This window comes from Rhinopithecus bieti, unplaced genomic scaffold (genome assembly GCF_001698545.2).
Source record: "Rhinopithecus bieti isolate Rb0 unplaced genomic scaffold, ASM169854v2 scaffold_18354, whole genome shotgun sequence".
NCBI classification, from domain to species: domain Eukaryota; kingdom Metazoa; phylum Chordata; class Mammalia; order Primates; family Cercopithecidae; genus Rhinopithecus; species Rhinopithecus bieti.
This window is the reverse complement of record NW_016809835.1, coordinates 1,273,502-1,300,378: the sequence shown is the minus strand read 5'-3', so window position 1 is coordinate 1,300,378 and position 26,877 is coordinate 1,273,502. Positions and strand designations below refer to the sequence as shown.

Here is a 26,877-nt window from a genome sequence, read left to right as displayed (position 1 = left end):
CCTCAGCCTCTCAAAGTGTTGGGATAACAGGCGTGAGCCACCACGCTTGGCCAAGCTGTAGTGTATCCTTGAATAATTCTTTTAGAGAAGGCTTGTGAATATCAAGTCTTTATTTATTTATTTATTTATTTATTTATTTTATTAATTTTTTTTTTTGAGGCGGAGTCTCGCTCTGTCACCTGGACTGGAGTGCAGTGGCCAGATCTCAGCTCACTGCAAGCTCCGCCTCCCGGGTTTACGCCATTCTCCTGCCTCAGCCTCCCGAGTAGCTGGGACTACAGGTGCCCGCCACCTCGCCCAGCTAGTTTTGTATTTTAGTAGAGACGGGTTTTCACCGTCTTAGCCAGGATGGTCTCGATCTCCTGACCTCGTGATCTGCCCGTCTCGGCCTCCCAAAGTGCTGGCATTACAGGCTTGAGCCACCGCGCCCGGCCTTCAAATTTAGATTGTCTGATTCTAAAGTTCACTTGCTGGCTGGGCAAGGTGGCTCACACCTGTAATCACAGTGCTTTGGGAGGCCGAGGCAGGAGGATCACTTAAGACCAGCCCAGACAACATAGTGAGACCTCTTCTTTACTAAAAATTATTTAGAAATTAACTGGCATGGTGATGCATGCCTGTAGTCCCAGCTGCTTGGGAGGTTACGGTGAGAGGATTGTTTGAGCCCAGGAGTTTGAGGCTGCCCTCAGCCTGGGTGACAAGGAAGAACCTGTCTCCCCCTCCAAAAAAATTATATAAATAAAATAAAGTTCATTTCCTCTTTGTCATGCTAGTCTGCCAATTCTTTCCTGCTATGAACTAGGAAGGACGCAGGTGAGAATTACACCCAGTGAAAAGCTGGAGGCCCTGATATTTTCTTTCTTTCTTTTTTTTTTTTTTTTTTTTTTTTTTTCTGAGTCAGGGTCTCACTCTGTCACCCAGGCTGGGGTGCGTTGGTGTGATATCAGCTCACTGCAATCTCTGCCTGCCAGGCTCAAGCCATCCTCCCACCCCAGCCTCCTGAGTAAGTGGGACTACAGGTGCGTGCCACCACACCTGGTCCTGATATTTTTGACAAAGTTTCTCATTGGTAAGTCCAATAGAAATTTGTTGATTAAGTCATGAAGTTCCCTCTTACAGAGGTCTTCTTTTTGAGTATCCACAGTGATCCATCTCCAGGAAAAGACACCTCTAAAAGGATGCTCTTTGGCTTCAGCTCCCATATCTTGAAAGACTAGAAGTTAACTGGATTGATATGATATCCAGTGGAGTCCTAGGAATGGGAGTTCTCGTATCTGCCAAGGTTATTCCCGATTATTCTGGGACCTCTCAGTATCTGGGAGCCTACAATACACCCTGGACATTCTGAGCACCAACCTTCCAGGGCAGCTGGAAGAGGTACCCGGAAAGAGGTACCCTAGAACTGTCTGGCAGATGTTCCTAATCCTGCCCCACCTATGGAGCCTGCATCAGGTACATGCTTACCAAATAATGACCCTGACCACCCTATCATTTGGGGCAACTTCCTCCAACTGATCCAGGCCATTCAGGTTGACTATGTACTAATCCTACCTAGAGGGAATGCCCAGGTAGACCATAAATTCCACCCTGGCCAAAAATGACCTCCATTTCCACATCATTGCCACAATGCAGCCCAGTGAGACAGCCCTGTCCAGCCTAGTGCCGAGCAGTCAACATCTACAAAGTGTAGACTTTTAACCTCCTAAAGCAAACAGATCCTTCTCTTCCAACCCAAGGATGTTTGAAACACACTTTTTAATGTTTGTACTCTGGGCTGGGCATGGTAGCTCATGCCTATAATCCCAGCACTTTGGGAGGCCAAGACAGGCAGATCACTTGAGATCAGGAGTTTGAGACCAGACTGGCCAACATGGTGGAACCCCATCTCTACTGAAAATACAAAATTAGCCAGGCATGGTGGTGCATGCCTGTAGTCCCAGCTACTTGTCAACACATTTTCTAACAAACTGTATTAGTCAGGGTGTGAAGAAACCTGTAGCACTGCTGGAAGTGGAAATTGGTAAAACCTCTATTGGATCATTTGGTAATCAAAATAAAGATACATCCTTTTGATGCAGGAATTCACTTCTCAGGATTTATCTGTCAAGTGTACTTGTACATATATGGAATGAAGTACGTACCACTATGTATTTGCATGTATAAGGTTATTCACTGTAGTGTTGTTTTTAATAGTGAAAGACTGGGCCAGGTGTGGTGGCTCATGCCTGTAATCTCAGCACTTTGAGAGGTCAAGGTAGGTGGATCATCTGAGATTAGGAGTTCGAAGACCAACCTGGCCAGTATGGTGAAACCTCATCTTTATTAAAAATACAAAAATTAGCCGGGTGTGGTGGCGGGTGCCTATAGTCCCAACTACTTGGGAGGCTGAGGCAGGAGAATCGCTTGAACCTGGGAGGTGGATTGCAGAGAGCCGAGATTGAGCCACTGTACTCCAGCCTGGGCGATAGAGCGAGACTCCGTCTCAAAAAAAAAAAAAAAGTGAAAGACTGGAAACAACCTAAATGCTTATCATGGTTAAATAAGTTATGATACACCACATAATGCAATACTATACAGTTATAAAAAAAATACAGAAACTCTTTACATATTAAGGAAACATCTTAGAAATGTACTGTTAAGTGAAACAAACAAGGGCTGGAATGTGTGTAGCATGCTACCATTTGTGTAAAAGGGAAGGGAGAGCAAGCAACACAGGCAGGGGAACAGGGAAGCTGGGGTATAGAAATGAGATGATTTTGTATTATAGACCCTTTTGAATTTTCAACCAAGTAAATATGCTCTCTTTTCAGAGAAACAAATCCAAAGATTGAATTCTCAACTCCTTGCTAAGAAATAATGTCTAGTATCTCAAAAAATGAAGGTAAAATTTTCAATGATGGTAAAATTATGATTATTAAAATAATTACATATATGTAAATAATGATAACAGCATCTCACTGAGTCCTCTCAGCAAACTTGCGAGGTAGGAATTATTACTATTGCAATCTCACAGATGAAGAAATGAAGGCATAGAAAGGTTAAATAATTTCTCTACTGCCACACAGTTGGTAAACTGTAGAATAGAAATTCCCCGACACTACAAAATTTGGCATCTCTAAAAAAAAGTATTATTGGCCGGGTATGGTGGCTCACGCCTGTAATCCCAGCACTTTGGGAGGCTGAGGCAGGCAGATCATGAGGTCAGGAGATCGAGACTATCCTGGCTAACATGGTGAAACCTCGTCTCTACTAAAAACACAGAAAATTAGCAGGGCGTGGTGGCGGGCTCCTATAGTCCCAGCTACTCCGGAGGCTGAGGCAGGAGAATGGTGTGAATCCAGGAGGCGGAGCTTGCAGTTAGCTGCGATCCGGCCACTGCATACAGTGAGACTCCGTCTCAAAAAAAAAAAAAAAAAAAAAATATATAATATAATATATATATAATTAGTATTATTAATTATTTGTAACTGTCCTGTGACTATAGTAAAAAAATTGGCATCTGAAAGCAAGGGGAGAAGGATACAAGAACAGCACAGAACTTTAAACAGCAAGTGAAGAAGGTTGGAGAAATCAGCTTTCATTTAAAAAACAATAAATTTTGGCCCGGGCACAGTGGCTCACGCTGTAATCAGCATTTGGGAGGCTGAAGTGGGTGGATCACGAGGTCAGGAGATCGAGACATCCTGGCTAACATGGTGAAACCCCGTCTCTACTAAAATACAAAAAATTAGCTTGGCGTGGTGGGCGGGCGCCTGTAGTCCCAGCTACTCGGGAGGCTGAGGCAGGAGAAGGTGGTGAACGTGGGAAGCGGAGCTTGCAGTGGAGGCGAGATCGCACCACTGCACTCCAGCCCGGGTGACAGAGCCGAGACTCTGTCTCAAAAAAAAAAAAAATTAAATTTCAAACATATGTTGGGTTTATGGTTGGTGTCTCCTGAATCAACTTTGTTAACTTGCATAAATTTCAATCTAACAAAATTAAAAGAACTATAGATAATGATTGTTTAAATTTGGTCGCTTTTAGTATCTGGAAAAAAGCTCAAAGTCCTAATATGAACTCAAATGTAATTGCTACACTTCCGTTTCTTTTTTTTTAAAGTCTCACTCTGTCACCCAGGCTGGAGTACCAGGATGTGATCCTCCGGCTTACTGAAACCTTCACTTCCCAGATTCAAGTGGTTCTCCACGCCTCAGCCTCCCGAGTAGCTGGGATTAAGGTGCGTGCCACCATGCCCAGGTAAAAATTTTGTATTTTTTGGTGGAGACATGGTTTCACCATTTTGGACAGGCTGGTCTTGAAATCCTGGTCTCAGTGCTCCACCCACCTCAGTCTCCCCAAAGTGCTGGGATTACAGGTGGAGCCACCACGGCTGGCCCAATAGCTACATATCACAGAATGTATGATACTACTATGTAGATAAATAGACCTAAGAGAAAAGTATTAATAAATCAAAGTAATAATGTGAAGTAAAACTTTAATTCTTACCATTTTCCTTTTTGATGACAATGATGGCTCATTTATCTGGAACAAAAAGAGTTCAAATAGTTTTTCAAAGGCATTGTGAGGCTACTCTGCAAATATTTTCATCCCATTTTGCATTTATAGCTCAATCTCAATTTAAGAAGGTCGATCCCTACTTGATGGGTGTTTCTCATCCTCTTTTGCCTAGGTTTTGAAAGGGCCAGTGGGAGAACTGAAAGAGGGATAACTGTAATTCCCTTCAATCAGGGGCATTACAGAGGAGTAGGGAATATGGGGAATTGGTGGAAACTGTTAGATAAAACACTCTGAATTACCCTCAAATTTTATTTTTCTTGCCTCCCATAACTTGCATGATTATAAGAGTTAGGACAATTACTCTATAAATATTAATAGAAAAAGCCTAGGCTATTACATCTTCTAACTTTAGGAAGTTATAGCACATACCAGACAGGCAACTTTCCAACATCAGGTGACTGAAGTCTAATTAGGCATTATGAAAAGTCTCTGGCCGGGCCGCAGGTGGGCTCAAGCCTGTAATCCCACAGTCACTTTGGGAGGCCGACACGGGCGGAATCACCGAGGTTCAGGAGATCGAGACATCCTGGCTTAACACAGTGAAACCCGTCTCTATTAAAAATACAAAAAACTAGCCGGGCGAGTGGCGGTGGCACCTGTAGTCCCAGCTACTCGGGAGGCTGAGGCAGGAGAATGGCGTAAACCCGGGAGGCGAGCTTGCAGTGAGCTGAGATCTGGCCACTATACTCCAGCCTGGGTGACAGAGTGAAGACTCCGTCTCAAAAAAAAAAAAAAAAAAAAAAAAAAAAAAAGAAAAAAAAAGTCCTCATAGACATAAGTTTTTGTTGAGAAAGGAAGAAGAAATAAAAGTATTATGTTGATCATTCTATTCACACAGAATTTTCAAATATTAACATTTAATAACTTATGCAACTAGCATAAAATTATGAGGAAGTATGTGAGTTTCACTATCTGGATTTCATATTGATTAGAATTAAAATTTTTTACTTTGTACACAGAGATGTACATTTGAGAAATAAATTGTAACTTTAAGAACAAAAATTTAATACATGTGAAGCTTTGCTACATAAAAAAAATGTAAGAAATATGCTTAACGTGCTAAGACAACTTTTTAGAAATAACTTGAATCTATGTAGAGTTCTAGCAAGATAAATTATTTTGTGACAATCAAGCTAGGCAAGGTGGCTTATGCCTGTAATGCCAGCACTTTGGGAGGCTGAGGGGAGAGGAGTGCTTGACGCCAGGAGTTTGAGACCAGCCTGAGCAACACAGCGAGACCCTGTCTCTACAAAAAAATTAAAATACATATATACAGAGAGATCACATGGACACATGTCAAAGTTCTTTGTATAACATGTAGGTACTTGTTATAAAACTATTTTTTTCCACCAAGCACAGTGGCTCATACTTATAATCTCAACACGTTGGGAGGCTGAGGCAGGAGGGTTGCTTGAGCCCAGAAGTTCGAGACCAGCCTGGGTAACATAGCGATACCCTGTCTCTACAAAAAATATTAAAAAATAGCTAGGTGTGGTGGTGTATGCCTGTAGCCCCAGCTGCCTGGGAGGCTGAGGCAGGAAGATTGCTTGAGCCTGGGAGGTCAAAGCTGCAATGAGCCATGATTGTGCCACCGTATTGCAGTCTGGGTGACAGAGTGAGACCCTCCCTCAAAATAAACCATCATCAACAACAACAAAACGATTTGTTTCCCATTCCACTAGGTGTAAACAGAAAATTTAAGGCTGGGTGCGGTGGCTCACGCCTGTAATCCCAGCACTTTGGGAGGCCAAGGAGGATGGACCACCAGAGGTCAGGAGTTCAAGACCAGCCTGGCCAATATGGCGAAAGCCCGTCTCTACTAAAATACAAAAATTAGCTGGGCATGGTGGCGTGTGCCTGTAATCCCAGCTACTGGGGGGCTGAGGCAGGAGGATTGCTTGAACCTGGGAAGCGGAGGTTACAGTGAGCCGAGATTGTGCCACTGCACTCCAGCCTGGGCAACACAGTGAGGCTCCGTCTCAAAAAAAAAAAAAAAAAGAAAATTAAAACACCAAAAGACGGGCCAGGCATGGTGGCTCACATCTGTAATCCCAGCACTTTGGGATGCCAAGGCAGGTGGATTACTTGAGTTCAGGAGTTTGAGACCAGCCTGGACAACACGGCAAATACTCATCTTTAAAGAAAAAAAGAAAATTAAAAAAAATTTAAAACCAAAGGGCTATTTGTTGTTATGCATCAGATTCAAGCGAAATATTAAAAACAAAATACATATGTCAGTGTGTGTGAAGGACAGGATTTAATTTTTATTTATAGTTTTGCCCAATATATACCATGTGCAACTGTATAGTATCTAAGAAGTCTTAGGAAAAGTGGAAAAGTAAGAATTCATAATATAGTTAACTTAAAATTACAAAAGAAATTTAAGGTAAATACTGAAAATTTCAGTGGCATAGGAGAGTCTACTACACACATCTCCTTGGAAGAAAGCAAAGTATCAACTTACTTCAGAGAATAATGTAGCCAGTGGAACATACTCTAACATTTGCTACTGTTCAACCAAAATAATTTTAGGTAGGGCTTTTATATAATCTCATCCTTCAGTGATTATTATTTTATTCTTATTGTTCTCATTATTATTTATTCTCATTATTATCCTATTAAGTTATAGAAATATAAAAACAACGTAGGACTTCCATTCTCATTTTGGACCATACGTCTTCCCCAAATAAAGACAAATTATCAAAACCACTGGGCAAGTTTTCACAGAGTATATTCATTACAATTCAATCTCTCAATACTTAAAAAATTTAAACATGGTTTACCATATTCTTATTTGGCTTTATTCAACTCACTGGGAGAAAGTAAATCATAACATTTAAATGAAATTTAGGAGTCTTTATTAAGTTTTACCATATTAAAGAATTAAGATTGTTCTCAAACTTACTTTAATGATGAGACACTTATTTTACTGAGTATATTCTTCTTCTTTATAAAAATTCAGTAGCTGTGTCTTTCCCTTAAGCTTCAGACAGACATAATAATGCAGCCAACAAACTATATATTACACATCTGGTGTCTACTTGCAATGTTATATAACAGCCAAACGCCAGAGTGGGTTATCCCAGTCAAAGCATGTCAGATACTGCACTAGGACTTTTGAATCTCAGGCCATTAAAAAAAAGAAAGAGAGAAAGAAAAGATTTCTATGAAAGCTTTCTGTTTTGAGCACTATACTTTTTTTTTAACAAGGGAGCAAATAAATAACAGAAAAAGCAAACATACACACACAAATGAGGGATTATGAAATCACTCACCTCTTGTTGTTCCATATATTCTCTATGTCTCCGAGCTGCCTCATGCCTCCACAACTTCAGGCAAACCAAAGCACTAATGAGATAAACTATCATGGTAACAAACAGGAAGATCATTGCAGCTATCTGTCCTCCTTCTACCCGGCAGAACACTGCGTTCACTGGTGTATTAAATAATGGATAGTAGCAGAGGCCACCTCGGTTGGTATCATTCACATAGACTATGGCTGCGGCCATATACAAAATAAACAAGGCAACGTTAATTCCAAATTCAGTTAGGGGCCACCAATTAGAGTCCAGAAGAATGGTCCGGTAATACATGGACATTCCAAGAACCAGAATAATAATGGTGGTGATCCAAGCTAATCCAGCAACCACAAGTATAAAAGGGGTCTTAGGGCCACTGTAGTAATAGCCCCCATACATACTGCCCAGTCCACCAACGCCTCCCATGCCATACGGTTGTGAATATCCAAACAAGTTGTACCACTCACTGTCCTTGTGAATGTAAGCTGTGACACAAGCAAAGACGCCGGCCCCCAAAAGCAGCTCCACCACCCCCAGTATTCTCAACAGACCTGCCCACGACTTCATGTAGGAATACCTCAGGTTATACTCCTCCACCTTCTCACTGTATGTTCGAACTGTTTGTGTGTGTCGGTCTAGAGATCCATAGGGATCCTGGGGAAACACCGCGTCAGCCTCTTTCCGGGAACTAAAGGTTCCTCCTGACCCTCTGTAGGGATCTTTGCAGGAGTTGGGGGGTGAATGGTGGTTTGGTCTTGCTGGAGAGGCTGGTGGTGAACACTCTACTCCATCGGAGATGTATCTGATATCAGACACCGGCTTATCCCATTCGGAGTCCTTTTTCTTCCCTCTGAAGAAGTTCTTCCAGGAGTCAGGGACAAAGCGCCTTACCGGTTTGAGATCTGGCACTACAGCTGGTTCCTCTGTGTCACTTGAGTAGAAGTCTGGCCCAAATGGTGGCTGTAATGGGAGAGGGGGTGGTGGCAAGGGATCAGCGCTCACTGCCCGCTCACTGTCGTGAAGAGTTGGATGGGTTCTTATGGTGCTATCTTGATAGGGCAGGTCGCTTGGGACCGCATCATAGTGCCTGTCCCGATTCCTGAATCTTCCATCATTTGATGACATTTGTGATTTTCACACCTGTGGCCAAATTTAAAGTTATCACTTATGATTAGTTACTTATCCTCTCAATGACGCTGATTTTATTCATGTAGTAGCAAAAACTATTTAGGAGACCAACAGGATCATGTCTAATTATTATGATATACAAAAATGATAAATATGAGACTGGGCATGGTGGCTCATGCCTGTAATCCCAGCACTTCGGGAGGCCAAGACAGGCGGATCATTTCAGGTCAGGAGTTTGACACCAGCCTGACCAACATGGTGAAACACTATCTCTACTGAAAATACAAAAACTAGCCAGGCATGGTAGCATGCACCTGTGATCCCAGCTACTCGGGAGGCTGAGATATAGATCGCTTGAACCCAGGAGGCAGAGGTTGCCGTAAGCCAAGATTGCGCCACTGCACTCCAGCCTGGGTGACAGGGCTAGACCCTGTCTCAAAAAAAAAAAAAAAAAAAAAAAAAAAAAAAAGACAAATATGTAATATGTATATTTTAACACTATAGATTTTCTATAGTTTAAACAATTATATTACTTAGGGATACAGTCATCATTCTATGCCATTTTAAATGCAATCAAGATTCAAAATGTTAGGCTGGGCATGATGGCTCATGCCTATAATCTTAGCACTTTTGAGACGCCAAGGAAGGAGGATCACTTAAGGCCAGAAGTGGAAGACCAGCCTGGCAACATAGTGAGACCTGTATCTACCCAAAAAATTTTAAAAAATTAGCCGTGCGTGGTGCTGTGCCCAGTCTCAGCTACTTGGGAGGCTAAGGTAGAGGAAAGAATCACCTGACCCCAGGAGTTTGAGGTTACAGTGAGCTCTGACTGCACCAGTGCACTCTAGCCTGGGTGACACAGTGAGTCTCTGTCTCTAAAAGGGGGGGGTGGGTGGGAAAGAAATGAAAACTGAAATATTTATAAATGTAATTTATCTGTGAGACCTCTTAAACAAAATAAAGAACAAAAGTGACAAAACTTTAACAAAACAGAACACGAACACACTCCCAAGTAGAGTCATTTCCTCAAACATCTAAATCAAAATACTGAGAGTTTGAGTGTAGTGAAATTTGATGGGTCAGCAAATATTCTTCATTTTCACTTGGAATAGCCTAGGAGAGGCAGTCTGTTAAAACAAAGGGAGTGCACAGCCCTTAAATCAACAAAGTCATTTTAGAGGACTTGCTTCTTCCAGTCTCAAATATCAACAATGTAAACTAGATGTAAAAAAAGTGAATCTCAGAGACAACAATCACCAAAGGCTAAGGCTTTGTCCCCCAAGGCACAACAGAGAATGGCAGCAATGACCATTAATATTACTCTTTCCAGAGCAATTCAGGTGATTTACTGTTCCCAAGGAGAGACTCAAGTATCTCAGAAGGTATTTAATCCACTTCAAAAATAAAGCAGAAAATGCACTTTTACTAAACCTATTGATTCATGAAATCAGCGCTCTGCACCCATACACAGGAAGAAGAAAACCATTTGCAAATTAACTACTAGGGTTAAGGTATGCCGAATTGCTCTCTCAAATTGTTTATACGTATTTTGCTTGAAGAATTAAACAATTTTTTTTCATTCACACCCTGCCAAGTCTCATTATTGAAGACTTAAACTGGGCACACGGTATTGTACTTGATACTACGGTCTCAAAATTAAAATGGATAACCCCATCTTTTTTGTTATTGTTTTACTTATTTATTACTTATTTATTTATTTAATTTTTTTTTTTTTTTTTTTTTTTTTTTTTTGAGACGGAGTCTCGCTTCTGCTCACCCAGGGACTGGGGGAGTGCAGTGGCCAAGATCTCAGGCTCACTTTGCCAAGGCTCCGCCTCTCCGGGTTTTCACGCCATTCTCCTGGCCTCAGGGCCTCCCGAGTAAGCTGGGATACAGGCGGCCGCCACCTCGGCCCCGGCTAGGTTTTTGTATTTTTAGTAGAGGACGGGGTTTCACCGCTGGCTTAGCCAGGGCATGCGGGTCTCGATCTCCTGACCTCGTGATCGCCCGGTCTCGGCTCCCAAGCTGCTGCGGATTACAGGGCTTGAGCCCACCGCGTCCGGGCCTATTTATTTAATATTTTAAAGACAGGGTCTCACTCTGTTTCCCAGGCTGGAGAGTAGGGGCACAATCATAGCTCACTGCTGCCTCAGCCTCCTGCGCAGTTGGGACTACAGGCGCATGCCACCATACCCAGCTAATTCTTTTTTTTTTTTTTTTTTTTTTGAGACTCGCTCTGTCGCCCAGGCTGGAGTGCAGTGGCGCGATCTCGGCTCACTGCAAGCTCCGCCTCCTGGGTTCACGCCATTCTCTTGCCTCAGCCTCGCGAGTATCTGGGACTACAGGTGCCCACCACCATGCCTGGCTAATTTTTTGCATTTTTAGTAGAGATGGGGTTTCACCGTGTTAGCCAAGATGGTCTTGATCTCCTGCCCTCGTGATCCGCCCGCCTCAGCCTCCCAAAGTGCTGGGATTACAGGCATTAGCCACCACGCTCGGCTGCTAATTCTTTAAAATTTTTAATAGACATTAAGTATCACTGTGTTGCCTAGGCTGGTCTTGAACTCCTGGGCTCAAGCGATCCTCCTGCCTTGGCCACCCAAAGTGCTGGGATTACAAGCGTTAGCCACTGCACCTGGTCTGATAACCCCATCTTTATACTGTTGAACAATTTGGAAATTCCTAAGGCTTTATTTTATTTTACTTTGGAAAACAAAGACCCTTCATTTAACCTGCCTTGCACCAGGCATGCTGAAGGTACACTGGTGGACAAACCAGAGTGAAATCCTTGCCTTCATGATGCTTTAACTGGGGGAGTGCCGGGCGGATTGACAGATGATAAATGAAATATACAGTATGCTAAAGAACAAAGTTGAGAAACTGGTAAAGACTGCAATGGGGACAGGATGTTACAATCTTAAACTGAGTGACCAGGGAAATCTTCATAGAGAAAGGGACATCTGAGTGTAGAACTGAAGGTGAAGGAGGAAGCCAGGCCATTATCAGGGACAAGTGTTCGGGCAGATGGAACAGCTAGCGCAAATGCCCTGAGGCAGGAGTGACTGGTATGTTCAAGAAATATTCAGGCATGGAGGCTACTGTGGCAGCAGCAAAGTGGGTAAGAAGGTGAATAGTAGAACTGAGGCCATCGGAATCATGTAGGGCCTTGAAAACCACTGGAAAGAAAGGACTTTGTCTTTTGCTGGGAGTGAGATGAGAAGCCACTGGAGGATTCAGAATAGAGGAGTGACATGATTTGACTTATTTTAACAGTATCACTATGGATGCTGTGTTGAGAGTACACTCCAGAAGGCAAGAGGTAAAACAGGAAGACTGGCTAGGCCATTGAAATAATCCAGTGGATCACTGAGATAGTGAGAAGAGGTCAAATGATAGATAGGTATTTAAAATTTTTATTATAGAAATTTTCAAATATAATAAAAAGTAGAAAGAATAGCATTATGAACCCTTGTGTACCCACATCCAGCTTCTACATTTATCAATTTATGGCCAAACTTGTTTCATTTATACTCCCTATACTATTTCCTCTGCTGATAAGAGTCCTCTGAAGTAAACCCCAGACATCTGATCATTTTATCTGTCTATGCTTCATTCTCCACCCCTCCCGCTTAGCCTTGGGGAGCTGCAGACTGAAGAGTGTTTCAGATGCGTTAAAAATCCAGGAAGAGATGTAAGGGGGCAAGCAAGACCCAGAGAGTATGTACAGACTGGAGACAAGAGAATGGGGTGGAACCCCAGGGTCTTCTAATAGGGCACTCTGACCTTAGAGGATTAACTCTGATGGCCCCAGCAGGGTGCCCAGTGCAAAGCGGTTCTGTATATTATAACAATCATTTATTTTTGTACCTTTCTATTTCTTTCTCTAAAAATGTAAGTTCTAGAACTGCTATTACGACTCTAGTTTTTGAAACACATTCCTAAGAAATGTAGAAGCGAAAGCACAACAAATGATTTTAGCAAGTTTTACACAGCATTTACAGGATACACTATGCTTAATTCAACTCACTGGTAAAAATAAGATTCACTGTAATGGATTTAACTCTTCACCTGTGAAGTGGCTTATTTGAATCAAATCACCTTATCCATTTTCAAATAAAAAATATGCAATTATTACAGAGTTGTGGAAAAGCAAGTTAATGTGATTTTTAGAAGGGAATGGTTAGCTGTATTTCATTACATCTTAAATATCTGGATACCCCTAATGTCTTTCAGGATGTCACTGAGAGTCCGTTCTGGTCCCGCAGGCCGCGGCAGCGTGTGTCTTTGTCCCGCTCAGGCCCCGGACTCTTACTCCACTCTCGTACACTCATCTTGGAAAGCTGCGGCAGCGGCAGGAGAAATGGCTCCCCCAGCTAAGTGTCACAGGAATCATGCCTGGTCACCTTTCCACAAACAGAACCACCGGTTTACCTGGCTTAAAAGTTTTGCTGGACCCAAGAAAGGGGTAGATTTCGGATACTTCTGCGCTTCCAAGGGATCAGGAAAAGCTCTGCGGTTCTAACTAACCCACGACTGCCAGGGGTAGCGAGCCTTTTCGCTGTGGGGTATCCCCCCGCGCCAGCCTCTGGGCGCCCGGTCCCACAAATCTCATTGTGTTCTCGGCTCTGCCCGCGCAGACTGGGCGTTCGTCTTCGCGTTTCTGGCTGAAACCCACTGTCTTTGGAGATTCCGCCCCAACGAGGCCGAAACTAAGCCGGGAGACCTCCCAAGTCAGGAGCACCGGGATCGCCCCAAGGTGCGCGTCCCGCCCCGCGCCCGGAAGGACGGCGGCTCGGCCGCACCTGCGTCTGCAGAGCGAAACCCGGCAGGAGGCGGGCCTCCCCGGATCCCTGGCTCCGGCCTCCCCCGCGGGCTATGGCAGGCTGAGCACTGCCGAGCGCGGGCACCCCTCGGTCCCCGCACACCTGGGCTGGGGGCCGCCGGGCCCTCCTCTCCCGGTCACGTGGCCCCACCCCGGCCCCACTTACCTGCGCAGTCGCCAGAAAGAGCGCGCACGCCGCCCGGGACTCTGAAACCGGTATCGGACTCCCGGGCCGGGAGCGGGGCGGGGCGGGGCGGGGCCAGCCTTGCCCGCCCACCTCTGCCCCGCCCGGCTCCATCGGCCCGACTCCCACTCTGGACCCAGGCTGCTCGGTGCCACCGGCCGGCACCTCGCGGCAATGACTACACACGGGGCTCCTTTGGAAAGATAGTTACAGTTCTCATCGCAACTTTGCCATCCTCTTCCCTATCTTTTGAAAAGTTTGACACGGGGTGAGGGAGATTCGTGCACTGTGCCTAAGGATCCAAGGCAGACAGTGCATGCTAGGTAATGTTAAAAGACAGGAGAAACAAAATGAAATTCAACATTTTAATTGTGATATAAATTATGTAAATACTTTCCAAAAAGTATCTAAGATATTCCACTGTACAACACATCAAAACTATATCTGAAAGCTGAAGACAATGAAGTGTAAATAAGGCACACAGTTTACACTCTTAATTGCATCCTAAACTGTTGTATAGTTCATATTTACAACCCCCATAACGTTTTTGCATCCTGGATTAGTCCTTCACATTTTGATATTTGGCATAATGTTGAAACACACTTTATATACACTGACTGCTCCTTAAACCACTCACAGATTTAATAAATACTACAGAAAAAATTCAGAGATTTGAAGGCTTGATCTTCTATTTACTCCAAGATGACAGAAGAGTAGGTTTCTTGTGATGAAATACTACAAGAATGAAAAATTAACAAACTGTTGTGTAATTCATCAGAAAAGCATATTAACTCTGGTGAAGTACCACTGAATGAAAAATGAATCTGTGAAGTAGGAATCAGATTAGCAGGCTGGCTTCTATGTCCCATCACTCTCATAGTCTTCTATTATTATGTTTTCTTCCATGTCTCCTTGGGCTGAAAAGGGCTGGGGCTGGCTAGCAGGCAGTTCACTGGCACTATTCTGACTCAAAGGAAGAGACCAGGTTTCCGGCGCAGTGGCTTGAGTGGGTTCACCCAGAGATTCCTCTGCAGAAAGTCCTCCATTAAGCTGGGCTTCATCTCCGCTGTCAGGTTCTATCATTCCATGTTCCCTGTCAGTCAGGGCTTCCATTTTCAATCTGTCACATTCATTGCAGGCATTAACAAGAACCAAAGGAGGAGATTTTTAAATTACACCATGAGTGTGATGATTATGAAGCCATCTTTCTTTCATTTACCTACATTATGCTGTTCAGCTAGTCCCTTTAACTACAAAAACAAAACTACAAGGTAAATGACAAACTGTGAATAAGTTCCTACAGCTTAAAATACAAAAAGGAGCTGAACACGGTGGATCATGCCTGTACTATCAGCACTGTGGGAGGCTGAGGGAGGCAGATCACTTGAGGCCAGGAGTTCAAGACCAGCCTGGACAACATGGCAAAACCCCATCTCTACTGAAAATAGAAAAACTAGCCAGCTGTGGTGGCACGCGTCTGTAATCCCAGCTACTCAGGAGGCTGAGGCAGGAGAATTGTCTGAACCCAGGAGGCGGAGGTTGCAGTGAGCCAAGCTAGTGCCACACTGAACTCCAGCCTGGGTGGCGACAGAGCAAGACTCTGCCTCAGGAAAAAAAAAAAAAAAAAAAGAAACCAATCCAAACCACAAGAAAACACCTAAAAATAAAAAGAAATAATGTCTTCAGTAAAGATTTTTTCTTTTTTTTATTGAGACTGTCTTGCTCCATCGCCCCAGCTGGAGTGCAGTGGTGCAATCTCAGTTTACTGCAACCTCTGCCTCCCAGGTTCAAGCAATTCTCCTGTCTCAGCCTCTGGAGTACCTGGGATTACAGGCAGGCACCACCACGCCCAGCTAGTTTTTGTATTTTTAGTAGAGATGGGGTTTCACCATGTTGGGCCAGGCTGGTCTCGATCTCCTGACCTTAGATGATTCACACACCTCAGCCTCCCAAAGTGCTGCGAGAGCCTGGCCTACTACTGCCATCTTCTAAACTGGCAAAGATACTTGTAAAACCCAGTGGTGGCAAGGGTTAGGAGAAAAGAACATATTGATACACTGTAAGTGGATATAAAATTGGAAAAATTTTCTTGCCAACAATTTGGCAATAAAGAAGAAAAGCCCCAAAAGGTATATACCTATTGATCCAGCAATTTCATTTGTAGGAATTCATCCTAAGTAAATAGTATTTGAAGTGCATGATGACTTATCTACAAGGCTAGGATAGTAAAAGTTGAAAAGAAGCTAAATGGGCAAAAATAATGTATAGGTTGAATTACAGGAAATTAAACATCTATTAAATATTAAGTACTAATATTTAATAAATACTAAATACTAAATATATTCATGATGGTTTTAAATATGGTCTACATAAATAAAAGATAGTACCAGTCACTGTAATATATACCATTGAAAATACTGCCTCTCGTGGCCAGACGCAGTGGCTCACGCCTGTAATCCCAGCACTTTGGGACGCCGAGGTGGGTGGATCATGAGGTCAGGAGATCAAGATCATCTTGGCCTACACAGTGAAACCCCGTCTCTACTAAAAATACAAAAAAAAAAAAAAAAAATTAGCCGGGCGTGGTAGCAGGTGCCTGTAGTCCCAGCTACTGGGGAGGCTGAGGCAGGAGAATGGCGAGAACCTGGGAGGCAGAGCTTGCAGTGAGCCAAGATCACGCCACTGCACTCCAGCATGGGAGATAGAGCGAGACTCCATCTAGAAAAAAAAAAAAAAAAAAAAAAAAAACTCCCTCTCAAGTCACATCAAGTAGGTAGTTGAACCAATAATAAAATAGTGAAGATTCTCATTCAGTTTAGGCTTGTGTAAAAGTAATTACTTTTGCAGCAACCCAATACATCTCAGGAGCAAAAATACAATAGAAGATACTTGTCTTTATTTGTCTTTATTTTGATGCCATAAACTTAGGGGGTCGGGGAAAGGAGCCATCAAGGAGATCTGGTCCTGCTTTCATTCAGAAGGATGTGAGAAGAAAAGCAGTGTTTATGAAATGTATAAGCCCCAATCCCATCCCAGTGGGACGATGCTTCAAGATCCATCCATCATGGTCTTTCTGTGATAGGAAAGATGGGCTCCGCATAGCTAAGCCAGTATACAGAAAAAAACATTAATACTACAAAGGCCTTAATAAATCTTTGAGGGTAGAGAGGGGGAAAAAGCTCATATCACAAGAGTTTTCCATTTGGGACCAGAAATAGGAGAAAAGGTAGGAGGAGTCAGAGGTGCCATTTCTATCACTTACTTTTGTCCATGCATCCAGTAAGCAAGGTTTTTTAAATCTTTTTTTTTTTGAGATGGGTTTTTGCTTTTGTTGCCCAGGCTGGGGTGCAATGGTGTAATCTTGGCTCAATGCAACCTCGACCTCCCAGGGTGAAGCGATTCTCCTGCCTCAGCCTCCTGAGTAGCTGGGATTACAGGAATGTGCCACCACACCTGGCTAAATTTTGTATTTTTAGTAGAGATGGGGTTTCACTATGTTGTTCAGGCTGGTCTTGAACTCCTGATCTCAGGTGATCCACCTGCCTCGGGCTCTCAAAGTGCTGGGATTACAGGCATGAGCCACCACGCCCGGCCATTTTTAAAATCTTTAAACAATTCCTGAGTGCTTAATTCGATCTTACAAATAAGCTAAGTCAAACTGAAGTATACGTTTTGTGTTAATCACTGATAATGGCACAAAAGCTACTTTCCAATAAAATGAATCATATATATACACACACACACACACACACACATACACACACACATCTATTTTTTGCTTGTCTAAATTTTCTAAAATAAGAATATATCAAGGACACTGCTCCTTTCTGAGGCAGTTCCTAGTCATTGCAGGTCTTCAAGCATAGGCTAAGAACATCTCTCGACAGGAAGCTGGTAAGGGGTTTCTAGATTTGTTGAATTGGAGGATTTTAAAGATTCCTCTGCCTTTGTGATTCCCTGATTCCATTTAATCTGGTATAGTCCATTGGAAGTGGGTGAAAATATGCTTTATATTTAAGAAAAGGAAGGGTCTATAATATAATTATGTTTATAAATTACTAGGTACAGTATGTCTTTCTTGGATGTTACAGATAACAGTTCAGTACTGAACATATTCAGTAGACATTTCATTATCAGCTTTTTGAAAATTGAGATGATCAGCTTACCTTCCAAAGTGTCGCTTCAGAGGGAGCCTTCCAATATCTTGGATAAAAGAAATCTGAGCTGAAACAGATTTTTTAAAAGTTGTAAACAATTTTTCAAAGAAAATATACAAATGGCCAATAAGCACATGAAAAGATGTGTTTATTGTGATCTTTAGAGAAATGCAAATCCAAGCCATAGTGAGATACCAATTTACATCTATTAAGGATGACTGTTATAAAAAACCAGAAAACAAGAAGTATGGGTAAGGATGTGGAGAAAATGGAACCCTTGTGCATTGCTTGTGGGAATGTAAAATGGTGTAGCTGCTGTGGAAACCAGTATAGTGGGTCCTCAAAAAATTAAAAATAGAATTACTGTATGATCTCACAATTCCACTTCTGGGTATATACCCAAAAGAATTAAAAGCAGAGTCTCCAAAAGATATTTGTATGCCCATGTTCATATCGGCATTAATAATCATCAATGGGTGGAAGCAACCCAAGTGTCAGTCAACAGATGAATGGATAACCAAACGTGGTATATACATCTAATTGAGTATTACTCAGCTTTAAAAAGGACACACGCTGTAACACAAATGAACTGTGATAACATCATTCTAAGTGAAACCAGTCACAAAAGAACAAATATTGTATGATTCTACTTATATGAAGTATTTAGAGTCATAAATTCATAGAGACAGAAAGTAGAATGGTGGCTGCCAGGGGGAAGGGAAAAGGGGAATTAATGCTAATAGTTATAGAATTTCAGTTTTGCAAGAACCAAAAGTTTCGCAAACTGGTTGCAGAACAAGGTGGATATACTTAACACTACTGCACTGTAAAATTCAAAATGGTTAAGATGATAAACTTTATGCTTTGTATACTTAATCACAATTAAAAATTCATAAAGAAAAAGAATGACATAGTCAACTTTCAGGATGACAGCATAAGCTCTTGTGTACCCACTCCCAGAGATAAGCAAAATTGGTGAAAACTCTTAAAAATCAATCATTTAAAGTCTCTGGAAATTGTCCTAATAGCATACAGCAAATGAGAAAAGATCTATTCAAGAAAATCAAACAGGAAGAATCTGAGGCATCTGAGCCACTCCCATTCTCTCCCTCCTATTCCCAATCCTGAGCTGAGAGGGCTCAGCTTGATGAACATTTCATTCCAGGTGGGTGCAGCCAAGAACTAACGACTCCTTCCTACTGGAGTGCAGCAGGGTGATTGGGGCTTCCTTTCTCCACCCAGCCCTACTCACAGGATAAGAGGTTCTAACCCAAAGGCACTGTCCCCTGTCCCAACTGCAGTCTCCCTTACCCCCAGTTTGTTATACAGCAGATGATACACACTGGGAGAGGCAAGCCAAAATAATCAGAGGCTACCTCTGCAGTTGGGCACCCACCCAGAATAACTGGCTTAGAGATTTTGCCCAGAGGAGAGGCAGTCCATAGGAAAAAGCTCCGAAGCTTCCCCCAAAGGAACTGACTTTATTTGAAACATAGTGTGGGGAAATTCAAGCCTAAAGGGCACCCCTGAAACCAACTCCTCTTAAGTAAGAACAAGCTAAACATAAGCCAACTAGTTCATAAGAAACAACCAGGGAAAGAGACAACGAAGAAGAGCCCTCCTGGTTTCAGAACAACTGTCAGAAACTGGCTTGAAAGCCTACAACTGCCCAAATTAAATTGGATCAGACTGTGGAGAAATTTTTGTCCTAGAGCACTGCCGAAAACACAGCAATTAGATAGTAATTAGGGAGTAGTCAGGCTCACGTCTGTAATCCCAGCACTGTGGGAGGCCAAGGTGGGTGGATCACTTGAGGTCAGGAGTTCAAGACCAGCTTGGCTAACATGGTGAAATGCCATCTCTACTAAAAATAGAAAAATTAGCTGGGAATGATGGCATGCGCCTGTAGTCCCAGCTACTCAGGAGGCTGACGCATAAGAATTGCTCGAGCCCGGGAAGCGGAGGTTGCAGTGAGCCATCCTGCCACTGCACTCCAGTCTGGGTGACAGAGTGAGACCCTTCCCCCCACCTTCCAAAAAAAAAAAGTAATTAGGGGAGCCAACAGCGTGATACCAAAGGAAGCAGAGAGCTATACAGAGATATCAGGGAAAGACACAAAGTGAGCTCTGCTAAAACCACCATCATCCCAAGTAAACTGTGGGCACAGCCAAGGATGAGCTCTCTGAAGAAAGAGGGAGGAAGGCTTCATATTGCAAAAGACAGACTTCATTACATGAGTTTAGCCAAGTCACTAAACAAATAAACAAACACACAACAATAAAAACAAGCCCCAGAGGAGAAGAATCAATATTCTCCAAAATTGCTGCAATATATTCCCTAAAACATCTAGTTTTCAACAAAAAATTATGACATGCAAAAAGGGAAAGTGTGACCTACACACAAGAAAAATATGGGCAAAAGAAACTGCCTTTGCGAGGGCTCAGACATTAAATTCAACAGAAAAATACTTCAGTAAGCCATTATAAATATTTTCAAAGTAGAAAAGGAAATCATACTTAAAGTAGTAAAGAAAGCTGTAATGACCGTGTCTCATGAAAAGAGTTATCAACAAAAGACAAAATTGTAAAAGAACCAAATGAAAATTCTGGAGTCAAAAAGTACAATAACTAAAATGAAAAATTCACTAAAGGGACTCAACAGTAGATTTGAACCAGAAGTATCATCAAACTTGGACATAGACCAGGTGTGGTGGCTCATGCTTGTAATCCCAGCACTTTGGGCGGCTGAGGCAGGCAGATCATCTGAGGTCAGGAGTTCAAGGCCAGCCTGGTCAACATGGTGAAACCCTGTCTCTACTAAAAATACGAAAATTAGCCGGACATAGTGGCACGTGCCTGTAATCCCAGCTACTCAGGGAGTTGAGGCAGGAGAACTGCTTGAACCCAGGAGGTGGAGACTGCAGTGAGCTGAGATGGTGCTACTGCACTCCAGCCTGAGCAACAGAGGGAGACTCTGTCTCAAAAAAAAAAAAAAAAAAAAAAACGATTTGGACATAGATTGACATAGAGAAAACAGAAGAAATATGAACAAAATCTCATAAAAATGTGGAACACTTTCAAGTGAACATAACCTAATGAAGGACTAGAAGGACAGAAAGAGGCAGAAAAATATTTAAAGAAATAATGGCTGAAAATGACATAGTAAATAAAAGCGGAAGAAACAGTATAAAAACTTGTAAGAAAACCAAAACATCTTACTTTTACTAATTTTATAAACCTTTTAAAGTTTGCACATCTAACACTATGAGGACCTTTAGATACTTACCTGTTAAAAATTCTACTACACAGGCCGAAGCAGGCGGATAACCTGAGGTCAGGAGTTTGAGACCAGCCTGGGCCAACATAGTAAAACCCCATCTTTACTAAAAATACAAAAATTAGCTGGGTGTGGTGTGTGGTGGTGTGTGCCTGTAATCCAACCTACTCAGGAGGCTGAGGTAGGAGAATCACTTGAACCCGGGAAGCAGAGGTTGCAGTGAGCCAACATGGTGCCACTACACTCCAGCCTAGGAGATACAGCAAGACTCCATCTCAAAAAAAAAAAAAAAGCTACTACAATCAGAGTATTTTAATTAACAAACAAAATTGTATATATTTACTGTGGGCAACAAAATGTTTTCATACATACATTGTAGAATGACGAACTATAGCTAATTAACATATATATTACCTCACAGTTATTATTTTTGTGGCAAAGACACTTTACATTCACTCTCAGCATTTTTCAAGAATACAATATATTGGTTGGGTGTGGTGGCTCACACCTGTAGTCCCAGCACTTTGGGAGGCTGAGGTGGGAGGATTGCTTGAACCCAGGAGTTCAAGACCAGCCTGTGCAACATGGCAAAACTCCATCTTTACAAAAAAAAAAAACCAAAAATTAGCCAAGTGTGGTGGTGCGCACCTATGGTTACCAGCTACTCAGGAGGCTAAGGTGGGAGGATCACTTGGGCCAAGGAGGTTTAGGCTGCAGTGAGCCATGATCATACCACCACAATCCAGCCTGGGTGACAAGAGTGACACTCTGACTCAAAAAAAGAAACAAAACCACACACACACACACACACACACACACAATACTACTAATTATAGTCACCATGTCGTAAAATAGAACTCTTGAATTTATTCCTCCTACGTAACAAAATGTTGTATTCTTTGATCAACATCTCCCCTATCACCCAAGCCCATGGTAATCCCATTGTGTGCTCTACTACTATGAGATCAACTTTTTTAGCTCCTATATAAGTAAGAATATGCGATAGTTGTCTTTCTGTGCCTGGCTTATTTCATTTCAAATAAGGTCTTCCAGGTTCATCCATGTTATTGCAAATGACAAAACTTTGTTCTTTTTTATGGCTGAATAATATTCCATTGCGTATATATACCACATTTTCTTCATCCAATGGACAATTAGACTGACACCATACCTTGGTTATTGTGAATAATGCTGCAATAAAACATGGGAGGGAGGACAGATATCTCTTCAACATATTGACTCCATATTTTTTTTTTTTTTTTTGAGACAGAGTCTGGCTCTGTCACCTAGGCTGGAGTACAGTGACATGATCTCAGCTCACTGTTATAACCTCCAACACCTGGATTCAAGCAATTCTTCTGCCTCAGCCTCCAGAGTAACTGGGACTACAGGAATGTACCACCACACTTGGCTAATTTTTTATATTTCTGGTAGAGACGGGGTTTCACCATGTTTGCCAGGCTGGTCTCAAACTCCTGGCCTCAAGTGATCCGCCTGCCTCGCCTCCCAAAGTGCTGGGATTATAGGCATGAACCACTGCGCCTGGCCTCGACTTCATATTCTTTCTATATATGTCCAGTAGTGGGACTGCTGGATCATATGGTAGTTCTATTTTTAGGGTTTGTTTTTTGAGACAAGAGTTTTGCTCTTGTTGCCAGGCTGGAGTGCAATGGCATGATCTTGGCTCACCACAACCTCTGCCTCCCAGGTTCAAGCGATTCTCCTGCCTCAGCCTTCCAAGTAGCTGGGATTACAGGCATGCACCACCATGCCCGGTTAATTTTTGTATTTTTAGTAGAGGCAGGGCTTCACCATGTTGGTCAGGCTAGTCTCGAACTCCTAACCTCAGGTGATCCGCCCACCTCGGCCTCCCAAAGTGCTGGGATTACAGGTGTGAGTCACCATGCCCAGCCTATTTTTAGTTGTTTTTTTGTTTTGTTTTGCATTTTCAGTAGAGACGGGGTTTCACTATGTTGCCAGGCTGCTCTCAAACTCCTGACCTCGTGATCTGCCCGCCTTGGCCTCCCAAAGTGCTGGGATTATAGGCGTGAGCCACCGTGCCTGGCCTATTTTCAGTTTTTTAAGGAACCTCTATACTGTTCCTCAAAACAGCGGTGCTAATTTACATTCTTACTAACTGTAAGGATTCCCTTTTTGCCACACCCTGGCCAACACTTGTTATCATTTGTCTTTTTGATAACGGCCATTCTAATTGGTGTAATATGAAATCTCATTGTGGTTTTAAAGTGTTTCCCTGATCATTAGTGTTAAGTCTTAATGTTAAGCAGTTTTTCATATACCTATTGGTCATCTGTATGTCTTCTTTTAAGAAATGTCTATCTGGTCCTTTGCCTTCTAAGACAGCATCTCACTCTGTGCCCCAGGCTGGAATGTAGTGGCATGATCTCGGCTCACTGCAACCTTCCCTTCCCAGGCTCAAACCATCCGCCCATCTCAGCCTCCAAATAGCTGGGACTACAGGTGTGTGCCACTACACCCGGCTAATTTTATCTATTTTTTTTTTTTTTTTTTTTTTTAAACAGAATTTTGCTCTTGTTGCCCAGACTGGAGTACAATGGTGCAATCTCGGCTCACAGAAACCTCCGCCTCCCAGGTTCAAGCAATTCTCCTGCCTTAGCCTCCTGAGTAGCTGGGATTACAGACACCTGCCACTGCGCCCAGCTAATTTTTTGTATTTTCAGTACAGGTGGGGTTTTGCCATGTTGGCCAGGCTGGTCTCGATTTCCTGACCTCAGGCAATCCACGCACCTTGGCCGACCAAGGTGCTGGGGTTACAGGCGTGAGCCACCGCGCCTGGCCAATTTTATCTATTTTTTTGTAGAGACAGGGTTTCACCATGTTGCCCAGGCTGGAATTGCCTGTTTTTTAACTGGGTTGTTTTCTTACTATTGCATTCTTTGAGTTCCTTATATATTTTGATCATTAACCCCAATCAGATGTATAATTTACAAATATTTTCTCCCACTATGTAGGTTGGCTCTTCATTCTGTTGTTTCCTTCGCTGTGCAGAGGCTTTCCAGATTTGAGGTAATCCTATTTGTTTATTTTTGCTTTTGTTGCCTATAATCAGGATCTTTAAAAAATAGCTCTGTGATTTGAACAGCTTAGAGATGTGATCTCCGAATCTGAATTTTTAATTAGTGGATAAATGATAAAAGTTAACTTCACCAGCAATTTTACCATCAGTTTCTCTTTTGTGATGTGTATTTTAAGGGCCATATTTCATTAATGATCACCTGTCTGTGGTGCTAATCTTCAAAAGAGAAAACAGAATTTGTGTCGTATTAAAAATATTAGTAATCTACCATATAACTTACCAAAACATCTCCGAAATTTTATTTTTTTGGAGAGGGTCTCGCCCTGTCACCCAAGCTAGACAGGCTAGAGTGCAGTGGGGTGATCACAGCTCACTACACCCTTCACTGCCCGGGCTCAAGTGATTCCCCTACTCCAGCCTCCCGAGTAGCTGGGACTACAGGTGCAAGCCACCACACACAGCTAATTTTTAAATATTTTTGTAGAGACAAGGTATCACTGTGTTGCCTAGGCTGGTCTCAAACTCCTGGGCTCAAGCGATCTTCCCACCTTGGCCACCCAAAGTGCTGGGATTATAGGCATGAGCCGCCATGCCTGGCACAGAAATTTTAAACAGAGTTGACCTTATTAGTGATCAGAAGAAAGGATTAAAGAGTAAATATCTACTTTGATACAATGAAGTGTTTTATCTTATAGCTTTTGTGAGTACTGATACTTAAAGTGTTTAAAATGTTGTGTATTCATAGGCAAAAATAACGTTTATGCAGTGGACATGATGAATCTGTTGGTCAGAATCCAGATATCTTTCCTCTCCTTGCCATTTTTTTTAAGATCACTTCTGTAGTATTTCTGCCAAAAAAATACATATCCTGAATCCAGTCATGAGGAATCACCAGACAAACCCAAACTGAGGGATAATATACACCGTAACTGTCCTATATGCCTCTAAAATGTCATGGACAAAGAAAGACTAAAAAACTGTTCCAGATGAAGGGAGACTGAAAACACATGGAAACTTGAATCACTAAATGCACGAGGTTATCTTTCATTGGATTCTGGACAAGAAATGGGGAGTTATCATTTTACAAAGGATATTATTAGGGCTGGGTGCGGTGGCCTGTGCCTATAATCCTAGCACTTTGGGAGGATGAGGCCAGAGGACTGCTTGAGGTCAGGAGTTCAAGACCAACCTGGTCAACATAGCAAGATCCTGTCTCTATTAATTAAAAATAATAATTAAAAAAGGATATTATTAGGACAACTGGCAAAATTTGAATGGGGACTATAAAATAAATGGTATTAATGCTAATTTCCTTATTTGATGTGTATACTGTGGTTATGCAGGAAAATGTCCTTGTTTTTAGCAAGGGTAGACTTAAGTTTTTAAGAATAATGGGATATCATGCCTGCAATTTACTCAAAACTAGTTTAGCAAAATAATACATATATGTGCATGCTTATAAAGAGAGAGAATATAATTAGGCAAATATGGTAAAAAACGTAACAATGAGGAAACTTAGTGAAGGATACACAAGAATTTTTTGTACTATTCTTGCATCTTTACGTTTAAAATAATTTCTTTTTTTTTTTGATATGGAGTCTCGCCCTGTTGCCCAGGCTGGAGTGCAGTGGCGCCATCTCGGCTCACTGCAAGCTCCACCTTCTGGGTTCTTGCCATTTTCCTGCCTCAGCCTCTCGAGTAGCTGGGACTACAGGCACCCGCCACCACACCCAGCTAATTTTTTATATTTTTAGTAGAGACAGGGTTTCACCGTGTCAACCAGGATGGTCCCGATCTCCTGACCTGGGGATCCACCCGCCTCGGCCTCCCAAAGTGGGATTACAGGCGTGAGCCACCGCACCCGGCCTAAAATTTCAAAATAAAGTTTAAAAACTAGTGGTTGGGTGTGGTGGCTCATGCCTGTAATTCTGCACTTTGGGAGTCCGAGGTGGGCAGATCACTTAAGGCCAGGAGTTCGAGACCAGCCTGGCCAGGTGTTGTGGCACATGCCTGTAATCCCAGCTACTTTGGAGGCTGAGGCAGAAGAATCACTTGAACCTGGGAGGCGGAGGTTGCGGCAAGTCGAGATCATGCCATTGCACTCTACCCTCGGCAACAAGAGTGAAACTCCGTCTCAAAAAAAATAAATAAATAAAAGTTTACTAGGCCGGGCGCGGTGGCTCAAGCCTGTAATCCCAGCACTTTGGGAGGCCGAGACGGGCGGATCACGAGGTCAGGAGATCGAGACCATCCTGGCTAACATGGTGAAACCCCGTCTCTACTAAAGATAAAAAAAACTAGCCGGGCGAGATGGCGGGCGCTTGTAGTCCCAGCTACTCGGGAGGCTGAGGCAGGAGAATGGCGTAAACCCGGGAGGCGGAGCTTGCAGTGAGCTG

At 42.7% G+C, this 26,877-nt stretch overlaps 2 protein-coding genes across 4 annotated transcripts in view; both read right to left on the bottom strand.

Moving 5' to 3' along the window:
* The window catches only part of MARVELD2 (MARVEL domain containing 2), a 32,329-nt gene extending 18,275 nt beyond the window's left edge, over window positions 1–14,054 (bottom strand). The window contains exons 1-3 of one of the 3 annotated variants that reach the window (XM_017890638.1): window positions 13,973–14,054; window positions 7,833–8,996; window positions 4,486–4,521 (exon numbers count right to left, since the gene is read on the bottom strand). In XM_017890638.1, the coding sequence (XP_017746127.1) occupies window positions 4,486–4,521; window positions 7,833–8,981 (1,185 nt within the window). In that variant the 5' untranslated portion in view covers window positions 8,982–8,996; window positions 13,973–14,054. Of the gene's footprint in view, window positions 1–4,485; window positions 4,522–7,832; window positions 8,997–13,415; window positions 13,924–13,972 lie in introns of those variants that run through there. The other 2 variants (XM_017890639.1, XM_017890640.1) reach the window with 2 other exon arrangements.
* Window positions 14,055–14,611: 557 nt separating this feature from the next.
* The window catches only part of RAD17 (RAD17 checkpoint clamp loader component), a 46,160-nt gene continuing 33,894 nt past the window's right edge, over window positions 14,612–26,877 (bottom strand). Inside the window, 2 exon segments of the mRNA XM_017890600.1 lie at window positions 14,612–15,110; window positions 18,157–18,214. Coding sequence (XP_017746089.1) covers window positions 14,849–15,110; window positions 18,157–18,214 — 320 coding nt within the window. The 3' untranslated portion in view covers window positions 14,612–14,848.